Source organism: Protopterus annectens, chromosome 12.part0, assembly GCF_019279795.1.
Source record: "Protopterus annectens isolate FY-2018-M chromosome 12.part0, PAN1.0, whole genome shotgun sequence".
Lineage (NCBI taxonomy): Eukaryota > Metazoa > Chordata > Ceratodontiformes > Protopteridae > Protopterus > Protopterus annectens.
The window spans coordinates 1,519,454,834-1,519,473,111 of NC_056746.1; the positions used below are offsets into that span (position 1 = coordinate 1,519,454,834).

The 18,278-nt window shown below is 37.6% G+C and overlaps 1 protein-coding gene across 1 annotated transcript in view; it reads left to right on the forward strand.

Moving 5' to 3' along the window:
- Nucleotides 1-18,278, forward strand: part of UBE2O (ubiquitin conjugating enzyme E2 O) — a 1,895,179-nt gene that overhangs the window by 1,320,838 nt on the left and 556,063 nt on the right. Inside the window, exon 10 of the mRNA XM_044089038.1 lies at nt 12,335-12,463. Within this exon, the coding sequence (XP_043944973.1) occupies nt 12,335-12,463 (129 nt within the window). The remainder of the gene's footprint in view (nt 1-12,334; nt 12,464-18,278) is intronic.

An 18,278-nucleotide genomic window follows, 5' to 3' on the forward strand; every position in this document is an offset into this window, starting at 1 on the left:
GATCCCGTAGAATTAGCCAAATTATTTTGAAAATTCTATGAAAGTCTGTATAAAATGGAGAAATATGGAAATCAAGAAACAGTAAAAATGGAAATGTTTATGGAAGAATTGCCAAGTTTAGAGGTAGATGAGGTTCAGTTGCTAACAGTTAAGGTTGGAGGAGATGGCGTACAGATGGTGATGTAAAACCAATCTACAGGAAAGTTCCCAGGGATATATGGTATTCCTGTAGAAGTTTGGAAGCTAGGAGGGAAAAAAACATAAAGATCTGGAAGGTTTTGTTTAACAGTATTTTAAGAGGAAGAGAAGTACCAGCATCCTAAAAGAAAGTGGTGGTGGCTGTAATACCTAAAGAGGGTAAAGATACATCAGATCTGGCTTCATACAGGTAATTTTCAATACTAAACCATGAGTATAGTGTTTGTCTATAATGGCTAAATGAATGGCAAAAGTGATGCTAAAATTGGTAGATATGGATCATTGTGTGGCTTTGTGGAGTGGAGGCAAACATTTGATGACATTAACAGAGCACTGATGATCCAGAGGGAACAGAATGTAAGAAAATACACTACTGTTGGTAGCCTTGATGTAGAGATGACATTTGACAGAGTAAGCTGGGACTTTGAGCAGTGCAATGGAAGGATATGCATTCCTTGATAAAATAAGGTTGATTAGGAGGCTGTATGAGAATCAGAGGCAAAAATTAAAGTAGGCGGGTTTATCTCTGATTTATGCTTACGCAGAAGAACCAGACAGGGGAGTCCTCTTTACTCTCTATTTGCTTTATATTTAGATCCATTGGCAAAGAAAATAAGGGACTCAGAAATTCAAGAATATAATTTGCATGGTAGTCAAGAAAAGCCATCTCTATTTGCAGATGTTATTATTTTGTACCTGTTAAAACCAGAAAAGGACATTACATTGTTGTGGAACATTTTGAGACAGTTTCACGTCTTTTCAGTTTAAACAAATGAATGAAGGTAAAACAAGGGCAATAGCGGTAAAATATGTATCCACTCACATTGGTTCAGCAGTATCCTTATTTATGGGGACATGATAAAATGAAGTACTTAGTATGGAATAAAAGTGATTCTGGTGTGGCAACTGAGGATATATGGGACGAGACTGAACAAAAGATAATTGAAAAACTGAGACATTGGAATATCTGTTATATATGCATATGGATAGTAATATACTAGCAGTTAAAATTTCTTTAGTCCCATTAGTCTTGTGCACAGCCAGGCATGTTTTTATCAACCAGAGAAATTGTGGATAGCAATTATAGCGCTGAAGGATTTTATCTGGGTGGGGAAGACTGCAAGAGTGAAGTGGGATGAGCTGATACATCCAGTAGAACAAGGTGGATTGGGATTGCCCGATTTGAAGAGGTATTTGAGAGCTACACAGTTAAGGCTCCTGTACATAGCACAAGCAGAAACATAAATTCAAAGTGGAAAGGTATGATTAAACAGGGGGGAACTCTGAAACAAGGAGAGAATGGGATTTTGGGTGGAGACCTTTAAGGCAAATAATAACCATACAGAATATTATATTCATAAAGCAGCAGAAAGTTTTTGAAGAAGTAAGCCAACACAAGAATGGAGAAAGGAGATTCTACCAAGAGGGATCATTGTAATTAGGGATACAGACAATATGCAAGAGGGGGCTTGAATTTATTGGTGAAAACTGGCAAAGGAACCAAGGTATTGGAAGCAAATAACTAGAGAGGGAACCATAGTAAAATGAAAAAATGCCAAGAAATTATTTGGACTGCAGTTTAGAGATTACCTTGCCGATCAAGGATTGATATCAGAGTATAGGCAAAGAGAATGAAATATGGAGAGTCCTGTATGAAAGATCAGCACAGGTAGAGTTTTTAGTGGAATCTAGAAAAGAATCTGCTCTTAAAAAAGGAATAATTTGTAAAGCATACAAAATATACCACGATAACTGTAAGAATATGTCAGAGGAGGTTAGAAAAGATTTGGAAGAGAGATTGGATAAGCATTTCACAAAGAAACAATGGGGGGGGGGGGTATGTGTCTCCCACCCAAGCATGCAACAAAATCTAGAAGATTTAGAATTTTTGCTTGTAAATGTTTACATAGATATTTTTATACCCTAGGTAGACTCCAGAAAATTTTTCCTCAGACAGCAAATGTTGGAGGTGTGATGGAGAAGAAAGAGGTAAATGGGAAAATGTTTTCTCTCAGTATAATGAGTTGGCAGACGTTAAAGATTCCCTGCGGACATCTCTGTCGGAGATACTGGGTGAGCAAATTGGTGTAACTAGGGAGATTATTTTTTGAGCTATGATACAGAGTAGGAATTGCCTAGATGTAGTTAAGCCTTGCTGAGTCTAATTATGCTGGCTGCCAAAAAAGCAATTACTAGAAAATGGAATTCAAAATTTAAACCAACTGAACTAGAAATAGCGAATATAGTAACAGAGATAAAACTGGAATTGGAATCTTGAGAAAAGGGTAGGCGCAAATTGCATAGGAAAAAAATGGGAAGTATAAGAACAATACATACAGGGGAAGAATGAAGTTTAAAAGCAGGCAGGATTTGAATGAGCAATATAATGTTTGACTGACAGTCATCATCATCATCTTCTTTCGGCTGTTCCCGTTAGGAGTCGCCACAGTGGATCATTGTTTCCATTTCTTCCTGTCCTCTGCATCATGCTCTTTCATATCAACCGCCTGCATGTCCTCTCTCACCACATCCATAAACCTCATCTTAGGCCTTCCTCTTTTCCTCTTACCTGGCAGCTCCATCCTTAGCATCATTTTCCCAATATACCCAGCATCCCTCCTCAGCACATGTCCAAACCAACGCAATCTCGCCTCTCTTGCTTTGTCTCCAAACTATCCAAACTGAGCTGACCCTCTAATATACTGATTCCTAATCCTGTCCATCCTAGTCACACCCAGTGCAAATCTTAACATCTTTAAGTTTGCCACATCCAGCTCTGACTCATGCCTTTTCGACAATGCTACAGTCTCCAACCCATATAACATAGCTGGTCTCACTACCCTCTTGTAGACCTTCCCTTTCACTCTTATTGATACCGAGTTCTCCACCCATTCCAACCCTGCCTGTACTCTCTTCTTCACCTCTCTTCCACACTCACCATTATTCTGAACTGTTGATCCCAAGTACTTAAACTCATCCACCTTTACCAACTCTACTCCCTGCATCCTCACCATTCCTCTACCCTCCCTCTCATTTACACACATTTATTCTGTTTTAGCCCTGCTGAGCTTCATTCCTCTCCTCTCTAAAGCACATCTCCACTTCTCCAGGGTCTCCTCAACCTGGTCCCTACTCTCACTACATATCACAATGTCTGCAAACATCATAGTCCATGGGGCCTCCTGTCTAATCTCATCTGTCAACCTGTCCATCACCACTGCAAATAAGAAAGGGCTCAGAGCTGATCCTTGATGTAAACCCACCTCCACCTTAAACGCATCTGTCACTCCCACCGCAGTCCTCACCAATGTCACACTATCCTTGTACATATCCTGTACCACTCTTACATACTTCTCTGCCACTCCCGACTTCCTCATACAATACCACAACTCCTCTCTAGGCACCCTGTCATATGCTTTCTCTAAGTCCAGAAAGACACAATGCAACTCCTTCTGACCTTCTCTGTATTTCTCCAACAACACTCTCAGAGCAAATATTGCATCTGTAGTGCCCTTTCCTGGCATGAAACCATACTGCTAATCACTAATCATCACCTCCCTTCTTAACCTAGGTTCCACTACTCTTTCCCATAACTTCAAGCTGTGACTGATCAGTTTTATCCCTCTGTAGTTACTGCAGCTCAGCACATCACCCTTATTCTTAAAGATAGGTACCAAAACACTTTTTCTCCACTCCTCTGGCATCCTCTGACTTTCCAAAATTTCTTTAAATAATCTGGTTAAAAATTACACTGCCATTTCTCCTAAGCACCTCCATGCTTCCACTGGTATGTCATCTGGGCCAACGGCCTTTCCATTCTTCATCCTCTTCATAGCTGTCCTTACTTCCTCCTTGCTAATCTGATTCACTGTCCCCACATCATCCAACCTTCTCTCTCTCATTCTCTTCATTCATCAGCCCTTCAAAGTACTCTCTCCATCTACTCAACACACTCTCCTCACTTGTGAGTACGTTTCCCTCACTGTCCTTTATCCTTTATCACCCTTAGCTGCTGCATGTCTTTCCCAGCTCTGTCCCTCTGTCTAGCCAATCGGTACAGGTCCTTTTCTCCCTCTTTAGTGTCCAATCTCTCATACAACTCTCTATATGCCTTATCCTTAGCCTTTGCCACCTCTCTCTTTGCCATGCGCCTCATCTCCTTATACTCATGTCTACTTTCTTCATCTCTTTGACAATCCCACTTCTTCGCCAGCCTCTTCCTCTGTATACTCTCCTGTACTTCCTCATTCCACCACCATGTGTCCTTGTCCTCTTTCCTCTGTCCAGATGTCACAACAGTGATTGGGTTAATTATAAGTGCTGTATAATGTTTGCAACTAAGATTGTGTCATTATGGTCGGTGATGTAAAATACTTGCAAATGGGACTGTCAGTATGGTTTGTTTTCATTTATATAAATATATGATTGCCTGCATCATAAGTAGTAAAGATGTTTCTTGTTAAGACTTCAGATTAGATTGATTATACATCACTGTTTTTAACTTGTCTCCTATCTTAACTATTAGTTGTTGAGCCTCATATTCCTCTAATTTTGTCATAATTAAGTCTTCTGTACAGTGGATGTAAAAAAAGTGTATACCCCCCTGTTAAAATGCCAGGTGTTTGTGATATAAAAAAATGAGACCTCAATAAATCATTTCAAAACTTTTCCCACCTTTAATGGGACCTATAACCTGCACAATTCAGTTAAAAAACTAACAGATCTGTTGGGGGAAAATATAAAAAAAAAAAAACATACAATAAGCTGGTTGCATAAGTGTGCATACCCTTAAACTAATACTTTGTTGAAGCACCTTTTGATTTTATTACAGCATTCAGTCTTCTTGGGTTCACACCAGCCATCAGTTAGAGACTCTGATTAACCCCAAATAAAGTTCATCTGTCCTAGTAGGATTTACTCAAGTTGCCTGCTACAGCATATGCCATGGTTCGCAGAGAGCTTACAAAGCATCAAATGGATCTCATTGTTGAAAGGTATCAGGAGAAGAGTACAAAAAAAATTCCACAGCATTGGATATACCATGGAACACCGTGAAGACAGTCATCAAAAAGTGGAAAAAATATGGGGCAACAGTGATGTTGCAAAGAACTGGACTTCCCTCCAAAATTGATGAAAAGACAAGATGAAAACTGGCCCGGGAGGCTGCCAAGAGACTTGCCGCAACACTGAAGGAGCTGCAGGAATTTATGGCAAGTACTGGTTGTGTACTACATGTGACAACAACCTCCCATATTCTCCATATGTGTGGACTATTGGGTGGGGTTGCAAGACAGAAGCCTTTTCTTACACAGAAAAACACCCAGGCCTAGTTAAAATTTGCAAAACAATGCATAGTCTCTCAAAAGCATGTGGGAAAACGTTATGTTCTGATGAGACCAAGCTTGAACTTTTTGGCCACAATTCCAAAAGGTGCGTGTGATGCAAAACCACTTTGCATCACCAAAAGAACACCATCACCCCAGTAAAGCATGGTGGTGGTGGCAGTATCATGCTTTGGGGTTGCTTTTCTTCAGCTGGAACTAGGGCTTTAGTCAAGGTGGAGGGAATTATGAACAGTTCCAGGTACTAGTTACTTTTGGCCCAAAACCTTCAGGCATCTGCCAGAAAGCTGAAGATGAAGAGAAATCTCACCTTTCAGCACGACAGTGACCTCAAGCATACACCCATATGAACAAAAGAATGGCTTCACCAGAAGAAAATTAAAGTTTTAGAATGGCCCAGCCGGAGCGGAGACCCAAGTCCAATAGAAAATCTGTGGAGTGACCTGAAGAGGACTCTGCACAAGAGATGACCTCGCAATCTGACAGATTTGGAGTGCTTTTTCAAGGAAGAGTGGGAAAATATTGCCAAGTCAAGATGTTCCATGCTGATAGACTCCTACCCAGGAAGACTGAATGCTGTAATTAAATCAAAAGGTGCTTCAACAAAGTATTAGTATAAGGGTGTGCACACTTATCCAACCAGCTTATTGTACATTTTTTTATTTTTATATTTTTTTCCCTAACAGGTTTGTTTTTCAATTGAATTGTACAGGTTATAGGTCACATTAAAGGTGGGAAAAGTTTTATGATTTATTGTGGTCTCATTTTTTATGTCATAAAAACCTGGCATTTTAACGGGTGTGTACACTTTTTATATCTACTGTAACTATCTCCATGTGTGTTCTTTATTAGTTTCCACATTCCTCTTGAAAAACCTCTGTAGGTTCTCTGGTTGTTTTTCTTGTCATTGGCCCTCTTAAGTTTGGCAACTATCTTTTCTACCTTTTGTTGCTTAAGTTGCTGTGCTAAAAGATTTTGTGCTTTGGAGTTATCAAAAAATAGCTGTTGAAAAGCAATTTTTCTAAACTCATGTATATTATCTAAGTTTTCTCTTATTTTCTCTTTAGCACTCCACATTTGTGACTATTCTTGTTCTGTGAAATTAACCTTATTCTGCAGTGCTTTAATCTTCGTCACCCCTCTAAATAATTCATGTGACTTCTTGACCATATTTTCCCTTTTATTTCTAGCTTATTTTTAAAATCCATTTTCATTTTATCCTAATCACTAGGTATTCCTTCTTAAAACATTTCTATCTTCCCTAGTAACTCTTGAGTAATTTCCACTACCCATTCCATAAACCCCCCTCTTGAAGAGGTAGGTGGGAAAGCACCAGTGTTCCATTTTTATATAATTAGCTTGCATTTATAGCTTAGTTTTATCAGTGTATGAACTGAAGTAGTTATTTGAGTGCGAAAACTTTCAATTTAATGTACATTTAATCTGAAATGTAATTTCTGTGCAGTGTAGCCTATTTATTGTACCTTGTGGAATAAATTAAAATTCTATCTGGTCCTACCACTAAATTCATGTTTTCCATACCAAATATTTTCATAAATTTCTTTTGAAATATATCCTCTTTTGTTATATTTTCCCTTCTAGTTCCTCCTCGATGCATCCTACTATAGCAGATCAAGTTCCATTCCCTACCTATAATATTCCCTGCTGAAAACTGATTTTCTCCTAGAATGTTTTAAGTTCCATAATAGCAGTTTTTGGTGGAGTTTTTTTCCCCCTATCATCTATTATTGATGGAGCCTTTCTAGTGATCAGTATTTATTATTGCTTCCTTTTTCTTTTGTCCCTGATATCTTGCTGAACATGCATCATGAAATTCTTGTCAAATTAATTTGCTCATTCTTTTACAGATGTGATTCCTGCATTATTGCTGTTTGCAGTCTGCATTTCTTTATGTAATTCAATACTCTCTGCTTTTTGTTTACACCTGTAAAGCCATTTGCACTCAAAATATTATGGGTAGAGTAGCTGATATAATTAAAGGCTATTGTTACCACTTGTATATGACTTTTTTAATGTATATTTCCAACGTTTGTCCTATATGCACACACTGGATGTCTGATCATTAATACTGTTGTTTCTTCTCATCTCGTTTTAACTTGTCACATTTGTCAAGATTTTTTGTTTTAACGAAAACCCTCAATCAAAAAAGTCAATTCATTTTCAGAGCACCTCTTCCCTTACTACCCTAGAAAAACATGAAAACTATGCACATTTTTAAACAAGTTGAACCTTCCAGATAGAAACAATTGCCCCAAATTGACAGCTGGACCCACAGGTATTACATAATCTAAAATTAAGTGTACCCATGCTAAAGCACATGTTACAGCCTGTGCTCCCACTTGCACAATTTTTTGTATGTACGTTTTGCATTTCTTTTCCCTTCCCACATGTGAAAAACAGCTTGCAGGCTTTCAGAAAACATTAACTTTTAGCACCATGAAAAAGTACACTTGTTGCTTTTAAATACAATTATGTTATGCACTGTTCTATTACTATTAAATGCAGTAAAGTTTTATGGCAGCTGGGAAGGTAACAATCTCTTATTTACTTCCCATAATGTCAAACTGTATTTTTCATTGAACTGCATGTCATTGTGCCTATAAAGTTTGCATTTTCTTCAGAAAAGGATGTTCAGAACTCCCAATAATATATCATCATGTCTCCATGTATAAGTATACAACAATGGGGGGGACAGTTAAACCTTGCAGGTACATGTCTGAATATTTGTCAATTTCACTCCGAGCAGAATGTATAGAATTCCTCTGTGTAACTACATTCAGCTGCACACTTGTCTCTCCCTGAGAATGTTTAATGGGAAAAAAACACAAACTAATAACTGTACAAATGTGAAAAACTGAACATTTTCATGGCTTTCATCATTTTGTCGTCTTATTCAAGCCTATGTTCTTGGAAACGGCAGTGGTGGTGCTGCGGTAGCGTTGTCGCCTCACAGTAAGACGTTGTCCTGTTCGATTCTCAGCTAGAGCGTCTTCTGTGTGGAGACGTGCGTGAATGAGCGTGCCTTCGTTGAAAGTTGTGTCAGAGCCGGCAACTTGGCAAGTAAAAATCTACTGCCAATCATTAGCGGACCGAAGTTCCGCTGTGGCGACCCCTAACCGGGAAAAGCCGAAAGACGAAGAAAAGAATTCAAGCCTATTTTTTTCCAAAAAACTTTTATATAACTTAAGCCAAGGGCATTAATCCAGACATCCATCTTTGTAAAAACAAGGGAAATTAACTTCTGAGCTTTGCACATAATCAGTACATGTTTACATCCCACCCCCACCTAGTAGCCCAAGGTCAAAGCATTATATTAATTTAAACTTGCTTCTCGTCAGCCTTTTTTCTCATGTTATATATGGTTAAACCCAATTTTGTTTGCAATTAAAAGGGGTATTTGTTTACTTTATTATCTTTATTGCAGACCACACACTGAATAGACATTAATCATGAAATGAGTTATACAGATACTAGTACGAACAAAGATTTTGCTTACAGTTGCATTTTTCCCTTTTATGCCTTTATAAGCATTAAAGACTTGATGCAGGGTATATGATTTATGGTTACCCAGAAGTTTAATAAAGTCAACTGTTTTCTCAGCCACTTATTTCCAAATATGATTGATGCTTTATAATCTCACATATATTCACTAATTTCAGTAGTGCTGTTCTTCCTGAATATCTCCCAACACTAGACTTTGGCTTGAGTCCAAGGTACTCATGATTCCTCTAGGCAATCCTTGTGGGGTTTTTTCTATGCCTCAAGCATTTTTCTTTGGAACATTTGGAAATGGTTCACTGGCAGTCTCTTCTCTGAGCTTTATTTATTTTTATAATATTTTTATTGAATTATCACTTATGACATAGGCATTCATACATTTATATAAGAAGTCAAATGATACTGGCATGTTTTCATTTGCAAACATTATACAGCACATACTCTTCTTTACAGTTGTTGTCAATCGAACATAGCTCTTTCAGTTTCTGCCTCCCCTTAAGCCTCATTCATCCTCCAAAGCGTTGTTCTGCATGTGTTGCTCCTGCAGTTCCCATTATTTCTATGTAATTTACTCCTTCCCTTTTTTTAAGATCCCACTTTCCATTCGTTTGTCATAGTTATATTCACCACTTCTAGTACAGTTGGTTTAGACTGATTTCCATTTTGTAGTAATTGCTTTTTTTGGCGGCCACCAGAATTAAACTCGGAAAGCCTTAATATGTCCAAGCAATTCTGATTATGTACTGCAGGAAAAAAAATCTTAGTCACACCAATTTGCTCATCCAGTATTTCTGACAGAGTAATATGCATGGAATTTTTAAAGTGTGCCAGTTCATTATACTGCCAAACAATATGTTCCCAGTTGCCTCTTTCTTTCCTATCACACCTCCAACATATGCACTCTACCAGAGTAAAAACTATTTGAAGTCTTTTTGGAGTATAAAAAAACCTATGCAAACACTTCCAAGCAAAAATACTATATCTTCTAGACATTCTTGCATATTTGGAGCCATACAGATATCTCATTATTTCTTTATGAATTGCTTATCCAATCTCTTTCTAACATCCTGTAATTGATTCCCATAGTTATCATGCACTGTTTTATATGCCTTGCTATTGTCCTCTTTTTAACACCTCCAATCTCTCATAGGTGGTCCTAATTAACCTTGTTATATCAGGGAATGAAAATGTTTCCATTGACCTATTCATAAAATCCCAGCTTGTTCTGTCTGATTTCTTTTGCACCAAGACCTGCCAACAACAATGGTATTTTATTACATTTTTCTCTGTGATCTTTATTGTCAGAAGAATGAGAAGCGGAGTCCCCTTCTGCTTAGTGGCTCTCTTTTTGTTGGATAAACGTTTTCCTCCTCAGACTGTTCCACATCAAAAAATACTCTGAAATCAGTTGGATACAGCAGCCTGAATCTCACACCTTTCTCATGACATTCCCCGATTGCTGTTATAAATTTGATTCTCTTCTGCCTGATATACAGTAAATCATTTTTCCAGAAAAGCTCTGCTGTGTCCGATTTTTAATATTTTTCCCTTTTGTCACAGTTTGGTCAGGATGAACTATTTCTTCTGGTATGGTTGCATCTTTACTAGTGTAGGTCTAAGTTTTTTCATCGTGGCCAGGTTTGGAGCATGCATTCTGTGCCCTTTCCGTTAACAGATCCTACTGTGGAACACTAGTTTGTTTGCTTATTTATGCTTTCATAAAATTAATACAGTTGCTTCCTTCTAATTTTTCTGATATGAACTCTTAGGTTTTCTCTGTGAGTTCTGTCTTGTAGCTAATATTTTTTTTGAAACAGCTGTCTTGAGAAGCTTCATATTCAGACAGCCTTTTCTTCATTTGTCTATGATTTTTGCAGTTTTATCAGTTCATCTGAATAGCTAGTTAAAGCTTCTATTTTTCAGGACTTTTATTTGAGTTGATATATTACTTTTGTGTATTATCACCTCTGAGTGAGTTTGATTTATTTTTTCCTCAAAATTGTGGGAAAACATCTCTTGAAGTTAAGCTGAAAGTCATACAGCGGAAGGATCCTTCCCATAGTGTTTTCTCCATCTTTTCTTGTTGATTTTCTTTCAGGTTCTCCAAATTGCTTGTTTGCAAGCATACAGGCAGTGTACTTAATAACCATTAAATGATTTTTACAAAAATAACAGTTTGAATGGCACTCCTTGGCCCATTTTTGTGTCCTGAGCAGGATTCAGCCCATATAGCCAAATGGCTGCTGCAGCAGTGAGGAATTCGAGCAGCTACTTTTACAGGTAAGTGCATTTCTCACAACTGTTACACTATCACTAGTGTTTATCCTCTAGTCTTCTACAAGAGCGTCTCTCTCCATATAGCAATGCATGCTTAGTAGAATGAGAGAAATGCTTGTGACTAAGAAATAGTTTATATAAAAAAAAAAAAAGACCTGTTATTTAATGGCGATCTCAAGCCCTGCCTGGAATCGTGAACATTTTCCAGTAAATTTGTCATATGAAAACAAGTGACATAATTATGGGGTTACCTGATAAAAATCAGCAGTGGATGTGAATCAGGGGTTAATGTGCGGATTGTGGTTTTACCAAAATCATCATACTGAGCATTGTGAGCATTGCATATTACTAGATTCACTTGCTTGCATTAAAGATTTATTAAGCTGCTTATGCTAAAGAACATATATTTTAATTTCTTACTACATTTTGTGCGTCATAAACAATGCTTAACTGAAGTTAATTGTTGCTTCAGTTTCAAAACTTTGCAATGTCTTCCTTTGTTGTAATATTTTTTTGAGTTGTTTGGCTTGTGCACTTGCATTTTCTTGTTTGTGAACAGTTTCAGTTCCAGAAACCTGCAGAAAATTATATAAAGTGTAGGATATTTTAACTGTAATTACATTTTTAAGTCTTGTATTCCAATGTTAATATAATCTGTATAACAGAGCTGTTATTTCAGGTTTAGAAATGATGCACTGTGCTGAAATGCTATTCCAGCTCAGCATACTTGTAATTCATTGTTAGTATTATGACACGTTTCCATTATAGTAAATGTCAGTCCTACATTTTACATTTTGCATATTGAAATTTGATGTTTCCAGTACTTTATAATTTAAAAAATTTCTTTATTACCATAATCAAATGCTATATTTTATTTTTGTATTTGTATAAATTTCTTTCAGAAAAAATTAGTAACCTATGCATTTCAGTTTTGGAAAAGTATAAAATAATGGTTTTAGAAATGTGTGTTGTAATACAATGTTTTCATTGGAAAACAGGTGATTCGAAAAGAAGATGATGTTAGTGTTTATGACATAGCTGACCATCCAGACTTTCGTTTCCGAACCACTGATATTGTTATCAGAATTGGAAATGCAGAAAATGGAGGTCCTCCAAAAGTTGATGAGGTAAGTCCTCATAATGGACTACTTTTTTTCTCAGGAACAGAAGCTGTGAATTAAACAGCATGCATAGCGGATATATGTTATGTGACAGCAGGATATAACTTTGAAAGCTTCAATTTGTAAACAATAGTAAAGTGGTTTCAAGTGTCTTTGTTTCGGGGAAACTTTGGTCTTTTAAAAGCTAAAAATCCACGAAAACAGGTAGAGGGAAGTAAGGCAGCAAACACCAACAGATTTAAGTTAATCTTCTTTAATACAGATAAAATGTGAAGCGCTTTTCATTTGAGACTGTGCTCAAACTTCTTCAGACAAACTGATTACACAAATCACAAGTATATATACCAGTTAGATGAGCTGCTCACACAAGCACTACATCAATTAAGCAATTAAAAACTGCACCAAGGTAATAAAGCATTTAAAGGCATATAAAACAAAACTGCCTAAATGCTCTTAATACGTGTCTGTACTTAAAACCACCTTCAACTGTTGCAAAATAAAATAAAAATATAACCATCCAACATGTTGATTAAATAACCTACTGAGGATATATATATATATATATATATATATATATATATATATATATATATATAAACTAATGTATACTACAAAAAAAATAAAAATATATAATATAAAAAATATATAAAAATGTGAAAAGTATATATGTATATATATATATATATATATATATATATATATATATATATATATATATATATATATATATATATGCATCTTATCTTATAGGTTCATACTAGGCTATCTGCCCTAGGGCATTTATAAGCCTAGCCAGAATGTGTTTGGCTTTCGCCACCCATTTTAAATTTATTTTGCTATGCCCTTTTTCGAGGTTAGTATACTGTGCCTCTGTCTAACAGTGACACAGAAGTGATACCCAGGGTAAACCTACGATCTCCCATCCACTCATCAAGATTCCTCTTGAAGAGAGTCAATGAGGGACTCTGCCTAATCTGGACTGGGATTTTATTCCAGAGTGAAGGAGCCTCTGGGTTATGAATCTGTCCCTCCAGCATGTCCTATTTATTTCAGTGCTGAGGTTCAAGTCTCTCGAGCGCGTAGCTCGATGGGATTTGGATTTTCTGAGGTGCAGCATGTCCATTAATTCCGGGTTGGACATGGCTTTATACGTCAGGCACAGATCGCCTCTGAACAGGCGGTATGCCACTGAGTAGAGCTGGAGTTTCTTTAACCGGGCAGCATATGGCATCTGTTTGAGCCCTTTGATCCTCTTGGTGAGGTACTTTTGGGGTCTTTCCAGTTGCTGCAGGTGTCTGGTAAGGTACATCCCAAAAGGGGCATTGTACTCAGTTATAGGCCTGATGAGGGATGAGTAAAGAGGCACGATGACCTCCCCTGATCTAGATGTGAATCCCTTCATGATTAGGTGGGCTATATAAAATGTTTTTCTAACCACTTTGGCCACGTGGTTGTCAAATGAGAGATTGCTATCAACTTGGGTCCCCAGGTCCCAAATTACTTCTGTATTTAATGGATTACCACCTATGTGGTAATTTGTGGGCACTTTATTTTTGCCAAAGGGGATGACTATACAATTTTTGGCATTTAGCTTGAGGCCATAGCTGTGGCACCAGTTGTCTGTTTCTATGAGGCCCTTTTGGAGGATGCTTGTGTCGGCTGGAGAGTCTATTATGGCGCCCAGTTTGCAGTCATCTGCGAACTTGGCCAGCCACAGTCCTTCCGTGTTGGCCTGTACCTCCGAGAACTATATACCGAACAAGAGAGGTCCCAGGACTGAGCCTTGTGGGACACCACTTGTAACTGGTTTGGAGTCTGACATGGCTCCAGCAATTCTAACCATGTGGGTTCTGTCCTTGAGCCAGTTTGCAATCCATATAGTGACATAGGGGTTTATATTTAAGCTGGTGAGCTTATCTATAATGCCCGAGTGGGGTATTGTATCGAAGGCTTTTGCGAGGTCCAGGTAGGCTGTGTGGACCACCTTCCCCTCGTCAATGGCCTTGGTGACGGTTTCAAAGAAATCAACCAGGTTTAAGAGGCAGGATCTGCCCTTAACAAAGCCGAACTGGGTAGGATCCAGTGTCTGTAGGTCCCCAATATCTTTATGAGGTCCATGATGATCCTTTCCATAGCTTTGCATACCAAGCTAGTCAGGCTTATGGGGCGATAGTTTCCAGGATCCGTTGAGGCACCACCTTTGTGGAGAGGGACCACTGTTGCTGTACGCCACTCTTTGGGCACATATCCTGTAGTAAGGCTGAGATTGAACAGTAGTTTTATGTTTGGGTTTAGCTCCTCTTGGAGTTCATGTAGGATGCAGCCTGGGACACCGTCTGGTCCCATTGATGCTGTGTTTTTTGCTTTGGAGAGGGCGGCTCTTACCTGAGCATCTGAGATGTCATCTTTATAAGATTTATCTTGATAAACTTTTAAGTTTTAAAACACTGACAATAGAACAGCATTCATTAAGTCCAGGGGTATTATACGCATTTTATCTAACTTGCCTCATAAGTTCTAATTCTTCCAATTTTAATGGAGCAGGGCCTCCCCTAGGATCTTCGCGAATCTGATCTATTATCATAAATTTAAATTTGTGGTCCGGGTTGAGACTGACATGCTTAGCCAGAGCATTGTTGAGTTTATTCTTCCGAATTGCATAAATGTGTTCATACAAACAGTCACGGAGACGTCTCTCCATTTTCCCTATGTAGAACGATAAACAATTCTGGCATTGTGCTAGATAAACTATCATTTTAGAATTGCAATTCACTCGACATTTCAAAAAGTATTGATGGTTGTGAATAATGAATCTGTTATTCACTAACATATTGGCAGTAGTTACAAGACTGACACTTGAACATACCCGGTGTTTTTAGGTATGTGCGTTGTTCAAGAAGGGACTTTAAATTTTTTGCCCTTCTATACGTGACCACTGGTCTATCACCAACTTTATTGAAAATACTGAAATCACTTTTAAAGATAGCCCAATTTTTACATAAAATTTCATAACAAGACTTACTATTAATACTGAAAGTAATGATAAATGATGGAACATGACCCGTAGGTTCACATGGTGTATTAATGTCATCTATTGAAACATTAACTGCACTACTATTCTGTACCACTTCTATATTCGTAGAATTAATATTTAATAAAGGTTTAAATAACTACCTATTCCATTTGGACCCCACTTCTTCTATAAGTTCATTAATCAGATTCTCAGGATAGCCTCGGTGGATGAACATATTTTTTAATAAACGACATTCTTCAATGAAGCCGGCATCAAGAGTTGACATGTGGGCTGCCCTGACTAACTGGCCCTTAACTACAGCTCACTTCTGGTGTGGAGGATGACAGCTAGAATAATGCAAAAACACATTAGAATATGTGCTTTTTCTATGTATCTTAGCTGTATACCTCTAAAGTGAAGAATTTTTAGTTAATAAAATGTCAAGGTACACTATAGAATCCATACTAAAAGACGACGTAAACTTTAGGAAGTCTGTGGTGCTGTTGAAATAGTCGACTACCATGTCACTAATGGCTCTGTCACCTTTAAGTAAAATAAAAATGTCATCAAGGTAACGTGTATAGAAAATGAGCACATCTTTGTAATCGGAATTAGATAAAACAAAAGAGTGTTCCCAATGAGCCATTACCAGATTGGCTATACTAGCACCACAGGGGGAGCCCATTGCTACCCCAACCTTTTGCAGATAAAATTTATTATTAAACATGAAAAAGTTATTAAGAACAATATCCAAAAGTTCTTCAACTAGGTCGAGTTCTATTCTGGTACACCCTTTTACTCTTAAATCCAGCCTGATCCAGTCATTAACTATTTCATGTGGGATACAAGTGTACAAATCTTTGACATCTATAGTTAAAAAATTAGGTTGGATGTCAAATGGTAACTCATTGATTCTCTCCAGAAAAGACCATGAGTCTTTACAAATTTGTACATCATTAACTAAAAATTTTTGCAAGATTACATCTATAACTTTAGCACATGCATACATAGGTGAACCTCTGCTGTCAACTAAAGGATGCATGGGAGGGTCCAAAACGTCTTTATGGATTTTAGGAATACCAAAAAGACTTGGAAATCTAGGATAAGTGGTCAGCATGTAGTTAAACATTTTTCTGGTCAATTCTCCCGTCAATAAACATTTCTTCCAACGTATTCTTTATATGTAAATATGCTGTATTCACTTCAGAGCATGAACTAACTAAATATGAAGGGCTATTCAAAAGTTTTAACATTCTGTTAGTGTAATCACCCCTATCAAATACAACCATACCCCCACCTTTATTCGGTTTGCAAACTCGAAGGTCATGTACCTTAATAAAATCAATACAATCCTTCTCATTTATTGAATCTGCACAACCATACTTATAATAATGTTCAGACTGGAATCTATGACTAATATCCAGCTCACATATAAGTTCAGACATCTGAAGGGTAGGATGGAGGGGGGGATTAAAAACACTAGATATTCTAAATGTGCACTAGTGCCCAAACTAAGCATGGGCACTATTTGGCTAAGCATGTCAGTCTCAACCTGGACCACAAATTTAAATTTATAATAATAGATCAGATTCACGAAGATCCTAGGGGAGGCCCTACTCCATTAAAACTAGAAGAATTAGAACTTATATGGCAAGTTAGATTAAATGCGTATAATATCCCTGGACTTAATGAATGCTGTTCTATTGTCAGTGTTTTAAAACTTAAAAGTTTGTCAAGATAAGATGCATATATATACATATATACTTTTCACATTTTTTTATATTGTATATTTTTTATTTTTTGTAGTATACATTAGTTGATATATATATATATATATATATATATCTAACCTCAGTAGGTTATTTAATCAACATGTTTGGATGGTTATATTTTTATTTTATTTTGCAACAGTTGAAGGTGGTTTTAAGTACAAACATGTATTAAGAGCATTTAGGCAGTTTTGTTTTATACGCCTTTAAATGCTTTATTACCTTGGTGCAGTTTTTAATTGCTTAATTGATGTAGTGCTTGTGTGAGCAGCTCACCTAATTGGTATATATACTTGTGATTTGTGTAATCAGTTTGTCTGAAGAAGTTTGGGCACAGTCTCAAACGAAAAACGCTTCACATTTTATCTGTATTAAAGAAGATTAACTTTCATCTGTTGGTGTTTGCTGCCTTGCTTCCCTCTACCTGTTTTCGTGGATTTTTAGTTTGTTTTTGTATGTCTTTTAAAAGCTGTCAGGTGTAAGGCTTAACATGATTGTACAGTCTTCTTCTTTCAGCTTTTCCCAGTTAGGGGTCACCACAGCGGATCACCTGTCTGCTCATGATTGGCAGTGGATTCTTTTTTACGGTGTCTAGTTGCCAGCCCGGCGCCCAACCTTCCACAGAAGGCGCACACACGCACGCACTCGCACCTAGGGCCAATTTTAGAGTGTCCAATCCACCTACAGCATGTCTTTGGAATGTGGGAGGAAACCGGAGCACCTGGAAGAAACCCACACGACCACAGGGAGGACATGTAGACTCCGCACAGGAGGCACCACAGCCAAGGATTGAACCAGAGCAGGATAATCGACTGATTGCTACGGCTGTTGCTGAACTCTATGAATTCATCATTATTGCAGTGCAGTCTAACATTATGTGGCTGTGGTATGGGTAAGCAGTAATGGCTTCTTCCTTCATACTAGTGCAGTTGTGCACTGAAGGACTGCGATAGACTTTAAATACTCCAGCTGCAGCCTCAGTGATGTTACTTGTTATTTGGTGCTGTGCAACCCACCTTTGCCGCACTGTTTGGATAAC